Source organism: Panulirus ornatus, chromosome 2 (genome assembly GCF_036320965.1).
Source record: "Panulirus ornatus isolate Po-2019 chromosome 2, ASM3632096v1, whole genome shotgun sequence".
NCBI classification, from domain to species: domain Eukaryota; kingdom Metazoa; phylum Arthropoda; class Malacostraca; order Decapoda; family Palinuridae; genus Panulirus; species Panulirus ornatus.
This window is the reverse complement of record NC_092225.1, coordinates 27,556,721-27,583,090: the sequence shown is the minus strand read 5'-3', so window position 1 is coordinate 27,583,090 and position 26,370 is coordinate 27,556,721. Positions and strand designations below refer to the sequence as shown.

At 36.9% G+C, this 26,370-nt stretch overlaps 1 protein-coding gene across 2 annotated transcripts in view; it reads left to right on the top strand.

Annotated features, from left to right (window-relative positions):
* Positions 1–6,285: 6,285 nt before the first annotated feature.
* LOC139754904 (core histone macro-H2A.1-like) overlaps positions 6,286–26,370 on the top strand; it is a 34,067-nt gene continuing 13,982 nt past the window's right edge. The window contains exons 1-6 of one of the 2 annotated variants that reach the window (XM_071672738.1): positions 6,286–6,463; positions 10,286–10,392; positions 14,670–14,831; positions 17,525–17,645; positions 20,426–20,538; positions 26,105–26,285. In XM_071672738.1, coding sequence (XP_071528839.1) covers positions 6,319–6,463; positions 10,286–10,392; positions 14,670–14,831; positions 17,525–17,645; positions 20,426–20,538; positions 26,105–26,285 — 829 coding nt within the window. In that variant the 5' untranslated portion in view covers positions 6,286–6,318. Of the gene's footprint in view, positions 6,464–6,501; positions 6,943–10,285; positions 10,393–14,669; positions 14,832–17,524; positions 17,646–20,425; positions 20,539–26,104; positions 26,286–26,370 lie in introns of those variants that run through there. The other variant, XM_071672733.1, reaches the window with a different exon arrangement.

Genomic DNA, 26,370 nt, shown 5'->3' with positions numbered 1-26,370 from the left:
TCTTCTTTCCCAAAAGACATTAAAATCATGTAGAGCAGTCAATTTTTCTTCTTTCCCAAAATCCCTATTCCATTTCTGTTCAAAATCACTTTTAAGCTGTTTTACTATGAAGTTAATCAGACCTTGCTAACATAAGTGAACTTATTTGATTTTTATGGTAAATATTTTTGTTAAGCCAATAACAACCAGTAAATTCTGTAGTTCAACATTTCCTCCTCTCTTCCAACCAAATTAATCTAACTTTCCAAAGGTAAAAGCTATTCTTTTCTGTAACTCATTCTAGTTTAGACGATTCTACATCTCATCCTTCTATACCATTGAACTAATGCAAGTCTTAGTAGCATTGTGCATTTGATGTCAGAACTCGGATTGGGACTTTGATTTTGAGTTCATTCAAATACCATGATATGCATTTGAGGTATGATGTACAAAGGAAAGTTGAAATATACAGGATTGATAAGTTTGGGTAATGACCAAGAGATGTTAATTTGTCTCATGCAATAGACCAGGGGTAAACAAATCTGTTAATTTGTCTCATGCAATAGACCAGGGGTAAACAAATCTAAGGAAGGTACTGGCAAGAGAATGGTCATGTATCTATAAATTTGATATCCATTTCATCTGTCAACTCCCTGGAGAGGCTGGCCATAGCAAAAATGTTTACAAAACTGGTGAATGATAATGTGAATAATCATAAGAAATCACTATAGGATGAAAAGCTGAATGGCATGAAGACTCTATGACTCATATTTTCTGGTCTGTCTCCTAAGACCTTTCCTAGCTTTATGCCATTTTTCATTAGGTCAAAGAATTCTCTGGTAGACTCAAGTTTTGATAAATATGGGAAAGAAAATATTACAATTAACATTACATGTTTATTTCATTGTGAAACTGTATTACACCAAGGCATAAGTTGTAATTAGAACTGTGCTGCCACACTGATGAAACAGCTTACAGCTTCAGCTTGGTCCTCCTCCAATGACGCCTTTTAGCGTTGTACCTTTAAAGAAAGAATAAGTTTCAGAAATTTTGACATAACTCAAACATACTGAGTAAGGCTAAATCCACCCCTGGCTCATCCTGTGCCCTCTAGTGGGACTAATGGAGAAAAAAAGTCCATGAATTTTTCAAAAGCTTTTCCAACTTACTCAGTTCTTGAATCTTTGAAGTTTTATTTTACACAAACCAAAATATTACTCTCAAAATCATCATGAGATACTTCGATATTTTTTTAGCTAGTACTTGCCAAATAATACCTAAATACATATGTATACTGCTTTCCCTATAGCTTTCTCCAGTTAAAAACAATGAATATCTGGACAGCTAAAAGTAATTGTAGATAATGAGGAAACTGAGGAGTTTTTTTTTTCCAATTAAATAATTCAAGACAATGTATTACTAATGAGTACAAAAAGTTAAGCTAATGTAGCAAATGATATCAATTTGGCCATAAGCAACTCAGGCACAGGATATTCAGAAGTCTTGCTTCTTTCCCTAAAACAATATTTGGCACTTCTTTCATACCAGTAGGATCAGGTCCCTTTTATCTGGCTTTCACTTTTTTTCTAATTCCTTTAAACTCGGAGTAGTGCAACTTTCCTCTTCTCACACTCATCCCCTGCTACTTTAATCCTCCCTAGGGAGTAATCCTGACTAACAACAAGCATCTAAAAAAAAAAAAAATCAATCCTCAGACTAGGCTAGCACAAACTGCTCACCAAATATGCTTGATTCACAATGCTGTTGTCGTCTGCATCTACACATTTTAAATTACTTTCTGGTTGATTCTGTATTTTCTTCTGCCATCAATTAAGTTTTCCTCTTAAGGTTTTGATGCCAAGTTTACTCTGATTTCATTACTCAATCCTCGAGCACGTCCAGTAACTTCCTCATACAAAGATAAACTTTCAGCGATCAAGTTCCAATCTCAAAAAATTTTTTTTTTAATCACTTGTCACTCACAATATCAATAATATAGCCCACAACTCACAAACTGTGATAACAAATATTCAATGCCTACTTAATGTTGCCATTACTTACCTGATCCTGTTACCTGTGCAGTTACGGATCCATGGAGGGATTGGGCGATTCTGTTTCAATTTCTTGGCAAGTTTGATTTTTATACGGAAAGTCTTGTGAGCAGCCTGGAAATAAAAAGGCAAGTATTAAAACTGAGATTATATACACACAACAAGATATGATGTACTTAACTCTGACAATGCTTTTAGCTCCTTCATAAGTATTTACGTGCTTTTAGCTCCTTCACAAGTATTTATGTGAAAATGATGAATAATTCATTGTCATAGCCTTTGAAAATTCACTAGTTTTGTAACTGTTCAAATACAGTGCTATATGTTTCCTATTCTCTATATGATTAGCATATGTGTGTGTGTGTGTGTGTGTGTGGTGGCTTGAAGGCTGGCCAATATTCATCACACAATATCATTTTCTTCCAACATGATGAATACATCATCTCTCTCTCACTCTCTCTCTCTCTCTCTCAGCATTCGAGGATCATCACATATATTATCATCACTTATAAAATAAAGGTTTTGGTCGGACTCTCATTCTAACTTTTGCTCATCATCATCAGCTGTGGCCTATTATGAATATTTTTGAGTTTATGTTTCCTAATGTGGTATTCTTTCAGGAAGTATTGCACACACCCAAGCTGCTCATAATGCCTAATACTGATTCCCTTGAATTACATTTAAATACTTTCTTATTTCACATTAAGACATTTTACCGTTGGGTTTTCAATAGCGCTACTTCCTACGCCTTATCGGGAATGAACATGTTAAATGTCTTATCAGTGTATTAAGGTATTTAATAACTATCAAACAAGCAATTTACCATGGAGGGCTGAGCCAGGTGGTCCTAGATATGGAGGCTCCATACTAAGAACAGTCTAGATGTGCGGCTCGACATCACAGGTTAATTTTAAATATTTTAACAATCCAATTTTAATTGCTACTGCTTTCGTTGTAACTACTTGCAGGTCACGTCTAGCATCAAGAACCCGCAAATGAACTATGGTAACAACTAACTGAATCAATACTGCCCTACTTGTTTGCATTCACGAAATGCCACAGGCAAATGGAAATCATCTTCCATTACTCGACTATTCCAGTTCTGTTATTACACACATATTCTTCGCAACACAAATTCATCCTGGAATAAAATACAAATGACCAGTTCCGTTAATGACTTAAGATTACGCCGATAATACGAGATATAGTTCACACTCACCATTGCCAACCTCCGGCTGCAACGATCTGTTTACGAAGAGCCACTCTCACTGGATCTCGCGACTTACCGTGTGGCACGAGACGACCATCATGGCCGTCGCCCGCTCAATTCAAATTGTTACAAAATAACATCGAAATATGGTGTTATTTTAGGAAATAATTCCATATGGATGACTGAAATTGGTATGTTATGGAAGTACATCATATGTAGAAGTAACTATAGAAGCTTCTATTTGGGATGAAAGGCTTTAATCTCACACAATCCAACAAATATTTGAAGCAAAAGTGTTACCATATTCTTTCTTCCATAAAAAGGAAAGAAAGAAGAATGACTGCACGGGTGGGTTGATATCTGGATGGACTGACTAAATGTGCAGATATAGGCGAAGACGAGTGGATCCTCAAACTCAGCTTCTCTCAAAAATATTCGCCTCTCTCTCGCCAGACTCTTCCAGTGGCCAGGTGCATAGTTGCTGATTTTCACTCACTTGTAATCCAAATTCATCTTTATCCACACCAGTCTGGCGCTCACTTCCTTATGCTCTCAAAGTTATTCTCACGTGCCAAATTATTTTTCCCCTTTACCCTCAGAGCTAAGATATTCAAGCCCCTATTTTCAATCTTGCTACTTATCTCTCTCTTCTCGTCTTGCTTACATCCACACACCTCAGCCTGAGCCTTCCAGGAGGGTTTCCAGCCTCCCATTTCGCCCCTCTTAGTCGCCTTCTATGACACACATAGAATATGTGAGAAGTATTTCCTCCCATATCCATACATACATCGATAGATAGATAGATAGATAGATAGATAGATAAGGCAATACTATATGGATGTGAGGCATGGGTTATATATATATATATATATATATATATATATATATATATATATATATATATATATATATATATATATATATATATATATATACATATATGAGGCGGCGCGAAGATTGTGTGTAGGATATGGAATGTTTGAGGGCAATGTGTGGTGTGAGAGGGTTGATCAATTGAGTAATAAAATGGGCAAGAGAGATGTGTGGTAATAGAAAATGAGTGTGGCTGAGAGCGCTTAAAGAGAGTGTGCTGAAATGGTGATAGGCTGAACCTACCGTGGTGCAACTGAACTGGTTTGGACATGTGGAAAGACTGGGTGAAAAGAGGTTGACCAAGAAAATTGAATGTGACAGAAGTGGAGGGAACAAGAAGGGAGAGACCAAATTGTACATGCATTATCATGTGAAAATGAAGATATATGCTTGCTCGGCTGTACATATGGATTGTTTATGACATTTACAACAATACGTATAGGAAATTTTTTTTTATATATATTTACGAGTCGCTGTGGTCAACTGGGTCACAACTCCTGTGGTAAGCTGGGTCACGACTCCTTTGGTCAGTTGGGTCATAACAACTTCACCGGTCAGAGCCGAAGGATACATTAGTCATGTTTACACTGCGGAAACCACAGATCCGACATTGGCCTCCCGAGAAACCCCTGGGTTACTGGCTCACTCGTTCATGGGTGAAGGTATTTAATATGTGTAACTCTTTCGCAATCAAATTTATTGGAGGTAAACACTGGTGTGTGTGTGTGTGTGTGTGTGTGTGTGTGTGTGTTTGTGTGTGTGTGTAGTTACCTCTTTGTACTGTAGGGGGAAGGGAGTTTTAGACACGTAGGGCCCCATCGCTGGTGGGGACAAGAGGATCGGGAGACTGAATTTGCAGATGGTTGGATGAAGTGAGAAAAAGGATTTGAGTGCTCGGGTCTGATTATGCAGGAGGGGGGGGGGGGGTTAACGCGTGCACGGGATAGAATGCATTGGAGCTATGTGGTATACAGGGAGCGATGTGCTCCCAGTAGACTAAACCAAGGCATATGAAGCGGCCGGAAAAAAAAAAAAAGTTCTTTGAGGCTTAATTATGGACGGGGAGGGAAGGGGAGGGGGAGCTGGTTCTCTACGAAGGCAATCTAGAAAATGGGTGTGTGATTAAATGAAGCCATTTTAACCATGTTCCTGACGCTACCTTGCTAACGCGAGAAACAGCGAAGTGTGAATATATATATATATATATATATATATATATATATATATATATATATATATATATATATATATATATATATATACACCAACCATCAATTTTATGACCAACGACCAACAACGAAATGGACGCCCAGCTTAATGATTTGTCTTAATTCACCTGTCATGATATCCACCAGCCACCAATGTCGATGGAATATCACCAATTTATACCACTGTGCAAATAACTATCGTACATGTTGCTTGTTGGTCTACTTCCTAACGATGGATTAGCTCCTCTTTGTCCACCCATATATACATTCTTATGTTCCCAATGTCGAAGAAACTACAGCCATAGGATACATCATGGGTGATAACCTTAAATGAAAGCTGAGATGGTGATCATCCGTTATATTCAATTAAGGTATATTACATTATATATTTATATTTCATTAAGTTATCCCATATTGTTCTAGGCTTCGCTCTTAGGTACAGAAAATGGATTTTGTGGTCACAGGCGCACATTCTGAGATGGGTCAATATATAAGCCGAGAAACCCACCTTAACATTAAGGTGTTCTTGAAAATGTGCTGCCATACTGTTTGTTATCTATCAGGGGTGTATGAAATTATCTGGATTATCTGTCTTTGTTTTACATTATCGATAGTTTCTGTCGTTTTTTTTTAATTAGAAATTGTGATGGTGGGAGTTATATGATATATAAGAGGATTATATATACTGTTGTCTATATCCATTAAATTTAGATATACCTGATCTATGTCCTCACATTGTTTCGGATCAAGACCATAAAAGTTCTTTATGAAATCAATTTTCATATATACAATTTTTTTTTTTTTACAGTGCTCACGTATACATCTGGCTTGGAGGCGAGGTTCCATTTCCACGTGTGTAGTAGGGTGGTGTAGGGGAGGCGAGAGCGCGGGTGGCACACGTATGTGCCATCATTAAGGACGGGACAGTGCGGGATGGGATAGAGGGCGGGTTGGGTCACGTGCGTGCTGGTGCAGGACAGGACAGTCGGGGGGGCAAATGTCCCAGGACGTCAGGGGGGAAGAAGAAAAAATATGCCACGACCACGTAGGAGAATGGGTGCTACACCCATGGACAAAGGAGAGGACAGGACACAACAGGATGGATGGCGCGTGGAGAGTGCCAACTTCGTCACGTGGAGCAGGTTTGAACGGGCCGCGTTACACCATGTTAGAGGAGGTCGGGGAAGGCGTCTGCACAGTCATAGACGCTGCAACCCGCCAGGCCGCCCCGCAGTTGGCCTTGTGGAACCGACTCTGTCCCTCGTCTTGCGGGCTTCCCAAGTTCCACAAGACTTATCTGAACCCTTTCCCGTCCGCAGGAGTCAATTTATCCCGAAGTTCTTCCCGGGTTTATCGAGGAGACGGACTTGCTTCACAGTGGTGGCTAATATCGATTACATTCTGTAGAAATTTGTGCCCTTGTAGAGAGTGGTGTGAATAATGTCAGCCCGCGGGATAGCCAAGAAGCGGCAGAAGAATGTCAGCAAATCCCAGCGAGCTAATGTCCTTTTCCCGGTGGGCCGCCTCCACCGTTACATGAAGGCTGGCCCGGGAACACGTAAACTGAGGATAGGTGTTGGGGCTCCTGTCTACGCCGCTGCTGTCATAGAGTACCTCACAGGTTAACTAACTCTCCTACACCTCAGGTTTTTGAATAATTGTGAAAGGTCGATGGCAATGGCTGTAGTAATGTATTTGTTTGTGGAGGTGGAGGGGCGGGTTGGCTAGTAACATGGTGGGTTGTGTGTTTGTGTGTCTGTGTCTGTGTGGCGAAACAAAAACAAATGAGCTACAGTCCCTGCTGGCACTTCTACATAACTTTGTGGAAATAAATATATGTGGATAGTTGTCCCTAGTACACCTCCAGCCAGCTAGTCAGGGGAACTATCCTATATCAGAAGGAATTGTGAGCCATGAAATTAGTGGCGTTATTTTTGTCATCTCATTTACGGCTGGCTGATCCCATGATGTGTTTGCAGGTCTGAGAAGTGGGGAAAAGGACTGTATTTGCGGAGATGTTTTTGGCAAAATCTTTTTATCATGTCACTATATGAAGAAAATTAGTAGTTAAAACTGATATTCCTATGTAAAGCGACCATTTATTTAGGTGAAGGTAAACTATACATTGAAGGGCAGTTTTATGTTGGGATCTAGTTAGATTTTAGATGAGACTTCTACAGAAGTAATTATGCCTGGTATTTATTCAGGTGGTAATTAAAAAGGTAGCAAATCGGGGCAGGCATTGAAAGATGATGTATTAAATGAAAAGAAAATGACTTTGTCCACCTTAATGACTTTGATTTGATGTGGTTGTGGTTAGATTTCAATAAATTTGGAACCAAACCTACTTCAGGTTTAGGAAGTGTTTGAAAATTAAATCAAAGGAAAAGGAGTAGTTTAATAGCATATTATACTGCTTATAGAGTGAGAGAAGACAGGGAGAACAACTGGGACATTTGTTTTTTATCATGCTAGTAAATATAAGTGGAGAGGGCTGTGAGGATCATGGAAAACGTAGGGTTAGTTCGTATAAGAGCAAGTACACCAGTAAGGTGTATGGCTCCATGTTGTTATTAGCTTGATTTTCGTTTTGCAGTGCGTTTTTTGAGTATATTTAAAGGGATAGTAGTGAGGGTTGTACATATCTGGGGAAACTAGCGTCAACATAAAAGTAGGTAAAGCAGTCTTATCTTTTTATCTATCAATTTATGTCTGATGCTTGTTCCCAGTGGGAACCCCCTTTAGGGAGTGGCCATGGCAAAAGTCTCCGTAACTGGTGAACTCCAGTGAATTGGAGTAGGTAAAGCACTTGTATATAATTGACAGAACCTCACTAGATTTTATCCAGTAGCCAGAATGTTGACTAGAAACATGGCAACATTGAATTGGTTTACTGCTGGGGATTATGTAGCTGCTCATTCTGTTGTTTGACAAATGATATTGGGCGGAGTTGCAAAGTGCTTAGATGTGGGTGTGATTAGTATATTTTGACTAGATCATGGAACTTTAAGATTGATAATCGTGATTGCTGGTGAGGCTAGGTGAGGTGTTTCATAGTTATCGCTAATTTTTACCCAATTTTGATAACTTCACATTTATATATACGTAACCAAAACTTGTGGGCCACCCCCTCTGATGTTGGATGGGGGATGTGGGCCTGTCTGTGACAGTTAGTATTGATAAAGCATATCTTTGACTTTAAATGAGGGCAGGAAGAGGCGATCTGTACAAGAATTACTAGTTTCCCAATTGTAGAATGTACTCGTACAGATATAATCATTTAGGGGTTAAAGAAATCGACATAACTTATGAATGCCTTGTCAGGCTTTAAATAGTGGCTGAAATTTACCATGATTTTCATTGCTGTAGTTAGAAAATATTATTGTTCAAATTACATTTGTTTTGTCTTGCTGAGAAGAAAAATGTATGCTGGAATTAGTTTGTTTATGGTATAGTAGGTGAAACATGTGAAATGCTAAAAATCTTTGAACACTGACAGCTTCCCATTGCAGTTGAGGATATGATAGCATTATACCATCATTATTCTATTCCTTGCTGTAGAAGCTGAATTCCCGATCTGTGGTGTTGACGTATTTTTCAGTTTTTAACAGAAAAAAATTGTAATTCAAGTGAGCGTACAAAGAAAAATCTAATTAAGGAAATAAACAATATATGATTAAGGAACTTCATTGAAGTAAAGCATTAGAGTTGTCATGCTTGAACCTTGTGATTTGTATTTGTTGTCAATCATCAGCATCTCTCACCATCTCAGCACTCCTGCCTGCCTTTAAATGTTTAGGTTGATTATCAGTTTGTGATGCTGTTTTTATTCTTACATTTTTTACATGTTTTTGTTCAGAAATGATTATGATAGTATGTACACCAGTTAGTGAAAATCAGTTTGTGATATTCTTTTTGGCCTTGCACATTTATACTTAAATTTGTTCATATATAATTGTTTTATAATTCTGCATGTAATCTGTGGTAATGGTGATAACTTTACATTTAGAAATTGATTATATTGAGATTCTCGTAATTGCTACCACTATGGCGCAAATGTTTGTCATATTCATCAATTTGTGAAGTTGTGTCTTACACCAGGATTTTATTTCTTTGTGATACTGTGTACAGTACATTATGAATAATATAACCACTTTTATGGAGTGATTATATTGAGTTGATTACCAGCACCGAAGTAAATTTGTATTTATTATATCAATTTTTGACATTTTTGGCTCGTGTATTTTTGCTGAAATACATGTGTGCAGAATTAATTGTTCTATATTACTTTATGCACCTAATAATTAGTATTATAACATCTTCACTGTTACAAGGCAGTTATTTTGTGATAATTACAGATCCCCATCCCAAGCAAATGTAATATATACAGTGAAATATCCCTTCAAGCACTGAGCAACTGCCTGCCAAATTGGTCTTATACTCCAAGCCACCAGATGTGCATCCATCAGAAGCAACACTTTCCAGACAAGCATGAGTCGTGTGTTTATGTGTACTTTTTGGACTTCACCCATCCTTACAACACTACAGATATGTTTCTGTATGCAGCAAGACCCTTCATGCCCATGATGCATTTATAACAATGAAGACAGCATGCACTTGCTACTCAGTTGCTTGCACTCTCTTCACATACAATATCACTTCCTTTGGACACAAGCTAGGCTTATGGACCTGATTGCACCAATCCCCGTGCAATAAAAGCATATGCCTCTGACTTGTGTGTGTGCTAACTCAACTGTTCCATGTATGCCCCTATCACTATATATTAGATTCCTTCACAAACCAGGACTAGTAACATCCACTCCTTTAAAAGTTTAAGTAATATTTTAGTTGTCATGCATTGCTTATCCTCAACTATTTTATACATGTATTTTTTACTGTTCAATCCTTTTTCAGTTACTTTATGGTGAGTCATTACATTTATCCGAACTTTTCTTGTGTTTCAGCTGAAGTCCTTGAGTTGGCTGGAAATGCAGCTCGTGACAACAAAAAGACACGAATAACACCAAGGCACATTCTCCTTGCAATTGCTAATGATGAGGAGTTACACCAGGTAATATGTGAATTTTTACATGATTTACCTGGATTTTTTCATGAACTGGAATCAGAAAGAAAGTTTTAGGGCATGTCATTAGCAGTTCATTTGTAAGAGATTACTTGAATGTAGTACTTGTGGTAATTCAACTGGATTCAAGGTGGGAGTATTAAACTGAGTCATTGTTAGTGGTTACTTTGTATAAGATAGATCATATATAGTAAAGGTAATTCAGATGGGCTCAAGAAAAGTGTCTTAGGTTGTTTTAAGTAGTTCCTTTGTAAGGGATTAATTATATATAGTAAGTGAATTAAGGTGATTAAACTGGATTCAAGAGAGCATTACTACAAGAGAGTATAACTTTGAGCCTTAGTGTTTTTTTTTTTTTGTATTAGAGTAAGATTTAGTGGTTCCTTTGTTAGAGATAGATTGTATAAAGTAATTAAGGTAATTCAACTGGATTTGACAAGAGAGTATTATGTATATATTGGTTCCTTTGTGATAGGTAGATCATATATAGTAATGAAGGTTATTGTTGAGATAGATTTCCTGAGTGTATGGTATGGAATACAGAGGAGGGAATAATGGTTTGACAAGATATATCCCATGGTTTGTTTTTAAGAAGTAAGAGGAGTCATGAACGAGAATTAAGAAAAACTATGAAAATGGTTGAGGCATAAAGCACCTGCGAATAGGTTAGATTATAAAAAGAATTGAAGCAGAAGTGGAGAGAATTCCCAAAGGCATGCAGACAAGACAAGATGAATAAGATGTAGAGAAAAGAGAGGACAGGATGAGATTCAAGATGATTTCATTGTTAGATGATAGCTAGAAGTAATGGAGGAAAAAGTAAAAGATAGAAGCTCTCCTAGATTAATAACATACTTACAGAACTTCATGAAACAGGGAAGATAATGTCTGAAAGAGCAAATTCAACTGATGAACAAAGCAAGAAGAAAAGGAGTGATCCCTAAAGACTGGCAAAACTGTAACAGTTCTTGTACGTAAGAGAAAGTTAAGAAATATTTATAAAGAAGTACACTCTTAGAATGGAGAGCAAGAAGTATTATAGACCCTAAGGTAAAAGATATAAACCCTTTATATGTAATTATCAGTCTTAAGAATGCTTACAGAAATATTATAAAGTAGAGATACCATGGGGATTTAATAGTAGATTATTCATTGACCTTGTGAATTTGAAAATTGCATTTTACTTAGTACTAAGAAGGGAATTATGGAAGTGCCTGAAGTATGAGTGTGAAATCAGGGTGGATGAAAAACAACAGTACAGACAAAAAAACTATGTTCTCTGTGTAATGGTAAAGCTAGGAATGAAAATGGATTTTTTTTTTTAATCATCTGGTGAGTAAAACAAGGAAGCCTGATTTCTTCTGTCATTTATTGTACAGTATTAGGACAGTTTCATCAGTCAGGTTAAATAGATATCGCAGTGTATGTGAATAATAAGATTAATGATAACTGGGATTCGAAAGAGCACTAAATTGTTAGGAGCCTACTGAAGATAATTGTGCATAAAGTGTACAAAGAGAATACTATTTACTTTATCATTCACTTAGTAAGTGAATCTTTGAAATGAACTGTGATTCATTAGTTGTACTGTATCATTTATAAAAGCACAGCCTTGATGACTTACCAAAGTCTTTGTGTTGAGCATTTCTTATTTTTTGGGTCATATTTTTTTTTTTCTTTTTTATCCCTGGGGATAGGGGAGAAAGAATACTTCCCACGTATTCCCTGCGTGTCGTAGAAGGCGACTAAAAGGGAAGGGAGCGGGGGGCTGGAAATCCTCCCCTCTCGTTTTTTTATTTTGATTTTCCAAAAGAAGGAACAGAGAAGGGGGCCAGGTGAGGGTATTCCCTCAAAGGCCCAGTCCTCTGTTCTTAACGCTACCTCGCTATCGCGGGAAATGGCGAATAGTATAAAAAAAAAATATTTTTTTTTTTATTATCTATGGCAAGAGCCACTGACATAAAAAAACTATGCAGCAGTCAGTTCTTTTACATGATTTTTAGGGTTCATTAAATGGTAGTCATTGCCTTTTGACCTGTTTCAAACTTTCTTGATTGTGATTTTCATGGTAAGTGTATGCAGTGAATGGTTTTGAGCTTCAGTAAATCCACCTTGGTCATCAGTCACTCTGCCTCCTTTAAATTAATTTGATTTTTGCCCTCATCGGTTGCCTAATGCATAATTGCATGATGAATTTAGAATCTTTATACACTAATCCTCCTTTGGATCATACTTTTACTTCAAACACTTTTATCATTTCTGCCTGTTTCTTTTGAGCAATACTTTTTGGATATGTAGAGGGTTAGGACTTTTTAACATCTTGTTAAACCCAGGTAACACTAGCTTCTCCCTCCTGTTGCTCTCAACACACCCATGGATGGTTGTGGCAGCCTGCTGATTTTGGGCTCCACCTTTAACTAGTCAGAGAATGCCATAGTTATAATATCACTGACCCGACTAACCCCAGGGGACTGCTTTGCCCAGCAAGATGTAATTCTCCTGGATTATATGTTGGCTGGTTGTACCAACCCTCTCTTTTTTACTGACCTTTTTTTTCCAAGCCCTTCTTTAGATTGATATCTTTTTATAGTTTCTCAAGGATGAGATATATTGTAAGTATACATTTGACAAATGTATGATATACATACTTGAATGTGTATGGTTATTTTTGGTTATTTTTATTAAGAGATTTTTATTGCCATATATAGTGTTGAGAGGCCCCTTAACATCTATTGCTGGATTTTTTCTTCTCCCTCTGCAATTGGGTTTTCTTACTGTGAGGATTATTTTTCTGATTCTTTTTGGTTCCCTATATAGTATGCAGTTGTTGCACTGACTCATCATGGTCTTTGTGTTATAACTTATGATGTGAGGGAGATGGCCTCTACCTTGGTCTTTCTAAAAAAAAAATCTTATGTTAGAAGTAAATCAGCAGAAGAGGTCTTTGCTATTCCCCCAGCATTGTTGTTGGATGATTCTCTATTGTTACTTTTGTGGCTCTTTTTTTTATGGCACGACATTCATCCTCCTTCAGGGAAATTGGTTTTCAGTATGCCTGTGGGTCATCTTTAAAAGGTATTTGTTTCCACATTTGGGTGTTGTAATCTTACCTGAAAGTTTATTCTCCAAGCCCTTCATCTTCATAGGGTATGCTGTCATTGCTTGCAGGGAAAATGGGTAGAAGAGAAAAGTGTCCATCTTGAAGTTTGAAAAACCTAATCTCTTTAAGGACTACATCCTGTGAGCAATTTTCTGGTGTTCTTACTTTGTGGTGCCTTCCCCTTTCTCTGTTCAGAAATCTTTTCTTCTTTACTGGTATTGAGTGCTTTTTTATTTGCATATATGATCTACAAATTCTGAGTTGAATGGTTGACTTAATGCCCTGGATTGATGATGCTATAACAATAACTGTCTCTTATTGGTTAAAGATGGTGGGCCCAAAGTGAGGAAGTTGCCACTACCTTGGGTGAGCAAATGCCAACAAGTAAGGAAAACTAGCACTTCTCCACTTAGTTTGACAGGTAGCTGGACGGTCTCACCCCTCAGATATCCAAGAGATACTGCACAGCTCACGGGGCACTGCCTTGCTGTCTTGGAGAGAAAATGTTTTTCAAACTTCAGAACCAATGTTTCCTGATATTAGAGATGTTGCTCAATTACGTGACTTTACTAGACATTTATCTCTCTCACTCACACTTGTGGAATCCTTTGCATTGCATGTCATTCCCCTTTTTCAGTATCTCTTATTATATTTCATTTTTCTTATTAATTGCATTATTTTTGTCTCACTTATAAGAAACTAATTTTCTTTCCATCTCTAAGGTGTCCTGGAATTCTTTAAACAATACTCCCCCTCTCATGGACAGATCATCTCATTTGATAACAGGTACATGACTTCTTTCTCCCCTTCTGGATCTTTTGGTGCTACTCTAATATATTCCTCTGTGCATTAAAATGACCTATTAGGCTCCATTGCCAAGTCTTGGTCGTCCTGTTTCTGTTTTCCCTGTGTATTCACTTTGTTACTTTACTATTGTCTTAAATCCTTTAACTTCATCTTACATAACAGCTTTTTGGCATCATCATTTAGCATAACTGCTTTCATGCGAATTGAGTAAACTTTAATAAGAGATGTTTGGTAAACCTCTCTTCCATCAGAATTATTCTTTTCAATATCTTTGTTCATCTGGTTTTTATCCACACTTGTTTGTGCACTCACAGTTGCCTGAAGAAAGGATTCAGCTTTGTCATTGTTCTTGTGACAGCTGCTACGTAATGTTACCATCGCTTCGGGAGGAGTGCTGCCTAAGATTCATCCAGAGTTGCTCGCAAAGAAGAAGGGTGGCAAGTTCATCACTGGAGGCAACACACCTGTCACCGTGCCATACAAAAAGCCCATCGCCACAAAGCCACCTGCACACAAAAAGGTTTATTTTGTTATAGTTCTGGGTTCTTGAGAGAATGGTATTTTAGGTTGTCATGATAAGTATTAATTTTTTTTTTTTTCCAAAAGAAGGAACAGAGACGGGGGCCAGGTGAGGATATTCCCTTAAAGGCCCAGTCCTCTGTTCTTAACGCTACCTCGCTATCGCGGGAAATGGCGAATAGTGTGAAAGAAAGAAAAAGATATATATATATATATATATATATATATGAATACTTTTATGTAATGTGTTACTAATTTTGAAGTAACATATTTTTTTGTATGTTTGATCATGTTATTTTGCTCTTTTTAGTATTTAACTAATTAGTGGTACTGGAACTTGTATTTACCATGTAGATGCATTATGTTTGTGTGTGTAATTACTTGTTTCAACAGTGTGGGAAAGTAGTTCTAACCTTTTGTAGCGTATCTCGTAAATTTTCTTCTTTCTTTTAGAATAAAGTCTTGCCTTATGCTTCTCTTTTCCATGGTGGGTAAAGCCTCCCTTCCCCCCCCCATAAAACAGCTCTCTTATTTGATATGCTATCTTTGTTGCTATCCTCTGTTCCTTGTTTATTAGATCTTGATACATACTTGAATCACCAACAGATTCATGTATCTTTTTCTCTGCCAGATTATAGCCTTATCACTGCTCAATTGTTAAGGGACAAAAAGGAGTACGGTCTTGTTGATGAACTTCTCATTCCAAAGGAGTCCATCATTTTTACTGTGGTGATTGTAGTGTAGTTTTAGGCTGCAGGCATCTCTTAAAAGAGGTCCTACGATTATATGATAATATTAATGGACTGGATGGCAAGGAAGCTCTCTTATTTAACATGCCATCTTTGTTGCTATCCTCTGTTCCTTGTTTATTAGATCTTGATACATACTTGAATCACCAACAGATTCATGTATCTTTTTCTCTGCCAGATTATAGCCTTATCACTGCTCACTTGTTAAGGGACAAAAAGGAGTACAGTCTTGTTGATGAACTTCTCATTCCAAAGGAGTCCATCATTTTTACTGTGGTGATTGTAGTGTAGTTTTAGGCTGCAGGCATCTCTTAAAAGAGGTCTTACGATTATATGATAATATTAATGGACTGGATGGCGAGGAAGGTAAATGGAATGGTCTTAGAGTGAGGGGCAGGTTCTTTTCCATGTTTTTTTTTTTTTTGGGGGGGGGATTTAAAACTTCATTGGTTGGTGTCTACAGAAGAAACTGCTATGGTGGCAGACTTGGAAAACAAATTTCAGATTGTTAAAAAAAAAATTTGAAAAATTTTGGTGTGGACATAGTTAAGAAAAGATGTGAATAAAATCATATTCTGGTTCAGAAGGATGAGATAGGAAATGTAAATTCAAATTGAATTGGGAGGACTAGATAGATTTGGAGTGCTTTGGGTACTCGCAAGCTTTTCATCAGCAAGCTTTTCATCATTTCCATTCATATAACTGAATGCTCCAGGCTCCCCAGTTATATCCTCAACTGCCACATTATTATTTTTTTTATAGTGACTGACAATGGCACAAGCAGAGCATGCCGTAATCAAAGGCCATCTCAGGTGAAAGGTAGAAATTAATTGGGCTACTGCAGGTATTTGTAGACCAAATTCTAAAGGTATAAAAGTTACACGAAGAGGGAAAGACAAAAGGAAAAAGAGAATTCCTCAGTTTCTGTGTTCAAGGGAAGGAAGAGGTATCATCATGATCAACCCTAAAGTGGTTAGTGTCCACAAAAGAACTGTGAGAAACAGCAGCCAGGAGCATGCCCTGGGTGCATGCTTTGGAGGAGGGGACACATGCTGACAGCTCATGAGAATAGTGCCCAAGAAGAGATTCTATAGTATAGAGAGAGCAAGAGCAGCAACATGACATACAGAAAGGGGAAATTATGATTTTGAAAATTTGTATGCCCTGACTAACAATGAATATCAGTTTAGCTGTTTGTTTGATAAATTGACTTAGTTATGCTGATTGTATAGATGATTATTTTGTATCAGAGTTCCAAGATTGATCCTTTTGGTTCATTTCCTTGATGATATAGCTGTCTTTTGAGCAGTATCAGTTGATTTCTGTGATTACGGAAAATGTATCCAGTGACTACCCATCCTCTGTAGGGCATCTGGGAGGCATTTTATTTTCCTATTACAGGACATCGGTTGAATTTAAAGGTGGCCTTACGCTAATGTTTTATGAGAATTGATTACTAAGAATGTTTCCTCTGGCTTGCCTGGGACACAACAGTTGGTGAAGGATGTTTTCTGTAAAGGTTTTAGAAAGGGTTTTTAGCTGATAGGCTTGTTAGTCATGACATTTGTGAATAAAGTAATCCAACTCTACATAATTTCCATTATGGTGTTTTTTTTTTTAAGTATGCATGAAATATGGTGTAGATTTATTGAAGTATGAGAAAATAGTACTTCATTCCTTGAAGCAGATTTTACAGTATATTGATAATATATAATTTGTATGTTTGTGATATGTGAATAAATGAAAAGAAAGGAAAGGAACATTGACATTGTATTTTACTTTATTTACATTTCAATAAACAGACTAATGTATATATAGTTGTTTTACAGGTTTTTTTATGTTATGTATTATTCACAATTATGAGAGATTTTTCCTGCATTATAAGCAGAGAGGTTCATTAATGATAGGAACTTAACAGAGCATTTTGTGTACTTTCTGTAATTAGATGACAACAGCCAAAATGAACGGTAATGTCAGTGGGGTCCCAGCAACCAGCACGACAACCACAACTGTAGCCAACTCCATCGCACTGCCCAAAACCCCAAATTCTGCCACTGTTACATCTGGTTAGTAATTCATTAGTATATCATTTCTATAATAACTGTGATGCCTGAAAAATATTTAATGAGAGTTGGCAGCTGTAGAATCATGAGTGCTAGAATAGAGGAGAGGTTATTACAGATATTGGAGTAATGTAGAGATTCTAAAGAAGAGAAATAGGAACCATGGATGATGATGATGAAGAAAATGTTTGTATATGTAAATAATTGTATGTAATAACCAGTTTGTTAATAAGGGGAAGGAGCTTACATTTGTGCATCATCATCTCTTAAACTCTTGTTTCATTTTACATACTTTTAAATTTCCTAGTGTTCTCATGATGTATTTTATCTTCATTGAGCACATTTCTACTAATAAGCTATATCTGTGTTATTAAAGATATATTTCCCCTATCCTTCTTGATCATCCTCTTGCCCAAATCAATATTGACTTGTGGTTTTTACATTCCTCTTCATTTCTCAGAACAGGTCACCATTAACATTGTCATTATCATTTCTTACCTTTAAAAAAAAAAAAGAAAAATTGTAGGATTCAGAAGTAGGGTATTTTGACTTGTCTGAGAACCTAAACCTCACTATGGTTCTCTAGTTCATTCTCATCCTGAATATTGTGTTCAACATGGAGAGAGGCCAGTGGCTAGCTACCTGGATGGTTCCTGGACTGGGAAACAAATACTATGAAAGCCAGCTAAAGGGGAAAGGTGTTTGTTGCCTGAATGTGAATATGGGGTTGTAGTTTTGGTGCATTACACCTAACAATGAAAGAGTGGATGCATCAAATGAGGCATTGTCTTTATCTGTTCCTGGCTCTGCCTAGCTAATTCAGCTGGAACCTCTCAGCTCCTCAACTCATGCAACCAGTCTCCCAGCCTAGCAACATTTCCAGCAGCCAACCTCTCCAAACACTACCTGCTGCTCACCAGCCCTACACATATTCGTATAGAGACTATCACTATTTTTTCTGTACATCTCTCTTTGTCAGGCTTTTAGCTACCTCGTCAGCAAATGAGAATTGTCTCATTGTGGGTAGAGCATACACGGAGGGGCCTAAGTTTCCCACTGACTGTTTTTGCAGCTTTTATCTCGACACTGAATGGTTTAAAAGTTGTAGTTTGCTGTCCCTTGGAAAATAGTTGTTGATGAGTGTTGATCATGTAGTTGTGGTTGTTTGGCCTTCCATCTTGGAGTTGAGTCCCTGTTGTTGGACAGATCTACATGCATTTGTCATTGAAACTCCCTTTTTCATATTGAATAAATCGTTTTTTTTTTTCATAAAGAACTGATCATGTGTATATTGTTCAGAAGCAGCTGTTATCATGCACTGAAGAAATTACAGTTTGTTTCAGCATTGATTGTTCTAGTAAATGTCTAGAGTTGCTAAAAAGATTAAAGCTTGCAGAAATCTACTGTAGCTTTATTATGTCCGGATTCAATACATAGTGTATGTGGGATGTTATATCTTCACACCTGCATATGTCTGTCTGTGAACACATTCTTTTTAGCATGATGACTCTAAAACAGTCTCACCATAGGAGAAAAGTTAACACTTACTGCATGCTGGCAAATACTAGAATAGCATTCAACTTTTTGGACAAGGAAATTTACCAAGCTGTTCACATCAGACCTACAACATTCTTATCAAGTTTAGTTACTGCACCTAAAGAAGCACAAAGGGCAAAGTAGAGAAGTTCCAGAGGAGAACAACAAAGATGGTACAAGAATTAAGAAAGCTGAGTTACAGTGAAAGGGTAGATGTTTTGAATTTACCCACTTTGGAAGAGAGAAAATCATTGATGGATGACTTAATGATAACCTGAAGTTTTTAACCTTTCAGCAGGCAAGACCCCTTTAACCTCTCATTTAAAGTGATGTGAATTGAGTATATCTTATGGTATACCTACCCACAAAAGTGGTGAAATGTCAGTGATGTAGATATTGAACAGTTCTTTGAGATTGGTAGGGATATAACCACCAGAGGACACAACAGATGTTAAGCAAGCAACTTGCTGAAAAGGATGTAGGTGCTTTTTTAGTATATAAGTTGTGGATGAATGGAATATGGTGACTAAGATTATGGTTAATGCAGAGAGCATACAAAAGTTTTAGTTGTATGATAGAGAATATCCAAGTTATGGGGCCCCAGAAGTGGAAAACTTCCTGTGCAGTACAAGTAGGTACTTACAGCACATTATAGAAGTTTCAAACTCAAGTCAGGGGTGAACTTGTTAGATTTTTGGGCCACTAGTTGTGTAGATTTACCCATTAAATATGATTTTTTTTGGGTGATATAACTCTGGACTGCTGATGAAGGGAAATTCAAATAAATGACTTATTAGGCAAAGAAAAATATGATGACTTACATATTATTGCAAATTGTTAAACTTAATGGCTTTTTTTCTAATATCTAACTCATGGCAGGACATCAGGGAGTTCAAAAGCATCTTGTTTTTTATGCTGCAAATTGCTACAACAAAAATTTTGAAAAGTGAAGTCCTAGCTACACATTGTTTGTCATAAGGGTCAACATCCATGATAACCACACTTAAGTCTGAATATAGTTTTAATGGGGATTATTATTATTGTTATATCCTTACCTTGAAACCATGATATTCTAATTACCTTTCATTATAAGGCATTTACATGATATAATTTTGAATGATCAGCCAAGCCATTGTAGGAAGGGTTATTGAAGGCATTTTCTGTAAAAACATAGTATCATATCTCATATGGAGGTGAATACATATGCAAATTATTGATATATTTTCCTACCTTATTGATTGTATTAGGTTCAGCATCGCCTTTGAAGCTGAGAGCTAAGGGCAAAGATGTGACCCCTGTTCAACCACCGTCCGGCACCTTTACCATACTTTCAGAAAAGAAACTCTTCCTAGGGCAAAAGGTATTTAGATTTTTTCCCATACATGTGTTAATCATATCCTAAAGGCTTAACCAGTTGAGCTTTGCTAGGCAGGCTACTTGTGGGTGTCTTTTTCTATATTGAATAATTGTAAATTGTACTCAGATTCCATATTGTGAACCTTAATTTTATTTTGTCACATATGATCTGATGAACACTATGATTTTAGTTACTTAACAGAATGGATGTGAATGGCATTTCTAATGAAGCCCAAGCTCCGTCTTGCATTCCTCCCACATAATTCTAAAGATTTAATTTTCTTCAACTGTTTTTCCTTTAGGTCTTACAGCAGTTTTTGACACAGTTGCCTCCCTAAATGTTTTAAACCTTTCTTTACTGATACTTTTCCCTTGCTTGATGTATCATGTAATGTGTGCATTTATTTGAGGGTTTTCCCCATCTCTTTACCTTAGACCTCTTTCCAGCTGTCTCTCATTCTTAACCCATACCCTCTGGTTATTAAGCACACTACACTTCTGTCTCCGATTTGTATCTCGCTTTGTCTTGCTGATTCATCCCTCTTTGTCTCGTTCTTCACCATTTCTTAATGTATCCTTTTCCTCCCACCCGTTCTTTTTCATTACCTAGTACTGTTTTATTACTCTGTCTCATGAGTGTGTTTCCATGTCAAACATCTCCCTTTCCCTCTGTTACATGCACTCTGTTTTTCATGACTGTCTGTCTTTTGGCCAAGAGAGAGTATAGAGACTTGGATATTATGTACATTTGGATAGAAGAAAGCCAAGAAAAAGTAAAAGTACCAAGAGACCCAGATAATGCTTATGTATGGATGGAAGAGAACCTGACAGAATTAATGATGAGAAATTTGATCTAACAAGTCATGGAGTGATCGTCTCAGCATGTTCTTACAAAGGTCCTATAGAGAAAGAAATAAAGGGCAGAGAAAATGTCAGAGACTACATGAAGAGCACTTGGCAATCAACTGAAAAGTTTGAGATAAAAGGACTTCTGATGTATGGATAATTATGTTAAGTGGATGCTGTCATGCATCTAACGAAGGAAAACATAGAAAAAAAGATTACTTGATCAGTTTGGTTATGTTAGTGTTTCTGCAAAAACCTGAACATTTTTAATTCATGCATTAGGTAAGAACCTTCTGGAGACCTGTGTAGAAGGTATATATATGAAAAATTCACAATCACCATTACTGTTCACCAAGTAGTAATTGCCCTACATCCATGCATTTGCATGTAATGGAGCACTTTTGTTTTTACCACCCATTTTTGCCATTACTTTTTTGATTATGTGAATTATTATTAGTTCTTGAGTTATGAAAGAAACTTCAGATGAAATATTTTAGAAAAATATATATACAAATATAAGATATATCGTATCAATTACCAAGTGCAATTTGAGTTTTGCTAGAGGCGCTAGCTTCTCTGTTTCCCTATCTCGTGTAATCATCCATATACTGTGCTGTACCACCCTTTTTGCTGTTGATTTTGTGGATATCTAAATGATTATTATTGCTTACTTTTGAAAAGAACTTGCAAAAGAAATGTGTAGCACAGATATATGAAAAATACAATTTACGAAACCCATCACTGGGTGTAAGATAAGTCGATGCTGACCTCATAGGGATCGCAAGGGTTCCTGTTTATGTATTCCATGGAAGCTTTCACTGAGAATGTTCAGGTTGCATTGCCCAGCCTTGGTGACATACTGGCTCAGACATTTTCTGAAATCTGTTAGAAAGAGATTTATATGTTGAAAAATATTATGATAATCATTACTTCCATTCATATTAATGAAAATATTTTAGAAATATTCTCAAACAATGGCATTAATCCTTGCTATACAAACATTACTTCCATTTACATTAATGAAATTTTTTTAGAAATATTCTCAAATGATGGCATTAATCCTTGCTAGACTTGCCTTTCAAATAACCTAGACCATCTGAGCACCCCACTTCCTTCTTCCAAAAATCCTAGCATCTATCATGGAGTGTGGTGGTGGAAAGGAACATCTACACATAAGTGCTCAGAGCTGTGAGCTGTCAAGTTATATTAGAAATGGCTTTTAGCTGGGTCTCACTCACTAACAAAATGGAAAAGTATATCAGGTCATCTTGAAGTTTAGCTCAAAATCCTCATCACAAATTTGATTTTAAGTTTACCCCCCAACTCATACTCAAACAGGATCATAGAATTTGAATCATAGTCTTTAGTTTGGGCAGCCCCATTGTTGCCATTTTACAGAATGTATATCTTTAACAGAGATCACTCTCTGGCAAAATACATTGGTGTATTTAATTACACTATTATTTACACAGTCAAAATGGTAAATCACATTGTTGTGGCATACAGCTGATGTATGAATAACATTTCTCCCCAGGAAATGACTTTGACTTCACCTTTTTATAATATATAGAATTTGAGTCATAGTCTTTAGTTTGGGCAGCCCCATTGTTGCCATTTTACAGAATGTATATCTAGCTGAAATCACTCTCTGTGGCAAAATACATTGGTTTATTTAATCACACTATTATGTACACAGTCAAAATTGTAAATCACATTGTTGTGGCATACAGCTAATGCATGAATAGCATTTCTCCTCATGAAATGACTGTGACTTCACCTTTTTATAATACAAGCACCATGGAACATTTTGTGAGGCCCAAGATTGGGGCTAAAGTTGACATCAGGAGTATGAATTTTGACCACATTACATAGCAGATTGGAGGCACACCTTTATATTTGTAAATCTAAATGTTCATTACATCAGATAGGAATTATCAGCATACACAGAAGGAAATATTAGCTTATGCTGATTGTAGATCATTGCTTACTTAATAGTACATTGGTGTTATTTCCCCCTTTAGTTGGTGCACCCACCCCCTCTTTTCACCACCACTGTCCAGCATATTGCAGATTAGAGCCAATAATCTTGTATCCCTTAATGTAAACTCCTACCAACCAGGAAATATCATCTTTCATAGAAGCAGGAAGAATTGCTTAAAAACACATTAATATGGTGTTAGGATAACTTTCACTAATTGTGAACCCTTTTCCTCCCAAAACCCCCCACCATTATGTCACACCACCTCACCACCACTGCCATCCAGCCTTATCAGTGGTAAGCAATAACAATATATTTGTTAAGCTGAATGTAATCTGTAGCCATACAGGAAATAATAACATACTTAGAATGACGAGGAATCATTTCTTAATATCATTATCTAACACTCTTTACGTAAAGAGGCTACTTATGCCCGTTCACTTCTATATATTATGATGTCTCAAAAAGAGTGCTGCCAATTCTCACCAAACCTGCCATCCATTGCACCAAGTATGAGTGCAGGTGATTATACATGATAGCTTGTTCATTTGGAACACATTATCATTCCTCCTGTATTATTTCTAAAACTGGCAAAATGTCTTCACAAAGAGGCCAAATCATGAGAATTTAAACATTTTCATTGGTGATATGGCTGTTTACCCTTTAAACTTTGACATTCTTTTTCTTGAGATATGAATTTTTTGTGCTCTTCATTTTAGTTTGCGATGCTCCTTATGCTGTGTTTTAGGTGTTTACGAATAATTTATGTAGGCATAACTGTATGCGCATGAAGAAGTGAGTAGATTATCTTCTTTTCATTCATTTATTTGTTCATAATTATCCCAGCAGCAATTTCTAAGAAAGAGTCTTAGTGTTACTCTGGACCTCTTTCTGAAGGCTTCAGCAGCCCAAGGCTGCTTTATTTCCAGTAGCATGGAAATGTGAACTTCTTTGGAGTGAGATCATCTTTAAGGACTACACTTCCATTGATACATTCTTACCAGTGGTAACTTTTCACTTACAGTGTAACCTCCAGTAGGCAGAGTCCGATGATTTGCCACAAAAGTATAAGTGCAAATATTTTAGAAAATTATCCCTAGGGATAGGGGAGAAAAATTACTCCCATGTATTCCCTGTGTGTCGTAGAAGGCAACTAAAAGGGAAGGGAGTAGGGGCTGGAAATCCTCCCCTCTTGTTTTTAATTTTCCAAAAGAAGGAACAGAGAAGGGGGTCAAGTGAGGATATTCCCTCAAAGGCTCATTCCTCTGTTCTTAATGCTACCTCACTAATGCGGGAAATGGCAAATAGTATGAAAAGAATTATAGAAAATATTTCTTTTATGCTAAAAATAACAAGAAAGTGGGCTTGTAAATCCAGAATCATGTCAATATGACATATGCACACTCTCGGTGATGATCTGTGAATAACTGAGATTTGTGATATTTTTCCAGCTGTGGGCAGCATCGTCACATGACTTCCCTTTAGGCACTTCTCAGAGGTGGGTAACACATTAATTGGTGAGAAACAGTAACACATCCATTTACTTGCACCGCTGTCATATGTACTGCAACTTAAGGTTTAGAAATATTCTCCCAATGAAATATGAAAATCCTACATGGAATATGAAATATAAAAATGCTCTGTGGAATAGGTACATAGGCATTTAAAAGAACTTAGAAAAATGGGTAAGAACAGTCCTAGATGAACCCAAGAATGACAGCTATGCATTTTGCATGGAAGTAGAGAGTATAAGCATTGTTAAACAAGAAATATATTAGTAAAGTGGTCCGGATAAATTCTTAATGGGAAAATCATATAGATACTGATAGGTACATAGACACTTTCCTTTTTTCTTTTCCCTCCCTCCCAACCCCCCAAAATTAAAGGAACTGGAATCGAACAGATTAGAATGTGAGAGAGTGAGATTTGTAATTGTTTATGCCTGTCAACAAATAGAAGGCATAAAGAGCAATATTTTTACCCTGAAAGCAAGGAAGATGAAAAAAATCAGCAAATATAATAAGTGGAATTATATGAAAAATATTTCTTACAAAAATACAAGATATCGAGTGAGGAAGCTAGAATGTTTACTTAAATATGTTACGTGGAAAACTAAGAAATAACATGAAGTGACTACAGAACAGTTAGAGGATTAAATTCATAGTTGAAGACAGTACTTGAATAACCTTAAACTAATGTTTAGGCTGAGGGAGTGGCTACAAACAGAATTACTTTATACAGCAAGTGAGGTGGTTGGTGAGAGGAAGAGAGGAGATTGAGAAAAACAGCATTATTCAACAAAAAAGACAAATAGTGAGTGATGTGTGCTAGCCTTGCAGTCTTGTCATTGGCTACTCATAAGTATCAAGTACACCTCTTTCCCTGTCTTTCCTTTCTTAACTTGCTTCCCCACCCTCTTCTTCGTCTTCCCTCCTTTTCCACTCGTACCCTTTACTATTCTTTCTCCATTTTCAATTCACCCAAGCCCCTTGGCATATTATGAGGGAAGTTATACATGCCCCTCCTTTCTCAAAGGTCAGTATCCTTTATACCATATCATTAAGTTGTATATATATTCCAGTTTATTAGTAACAGTTTAGTAAGATGAAGACTATGAATACATGTGCTCTCAATGGTAATTGTAGTTCATCCATGTTACTATTTTAGTGGTATGTATCGTCTTAACTCATTGTGTCGTAATCCGATGTGAATATGTATTAGTGTTTGAACATTTTCTCCTCCCCAGTTAACAGTGGTACAGTCAGACATATCAACAGTGACAGCTGATGCTGTTGTACATCCCACCAATGCTAACCTGGACTTCATGGGAGAAGTGGGGCAAGCGCTGAGCAAAGCTGGGGGGAAGGAGCTTGTTCAAGAGGTCCGAGAATTGGCCAACTGCAATGGAGCTTTGCAGTCCTGTGAAGGTGTGTGTTGTGGACAGATTTTATAACTTGCCCACTTGCTTTACTTCAGTTGATATATCATTCAGTTCATTTTTATTACATGTAA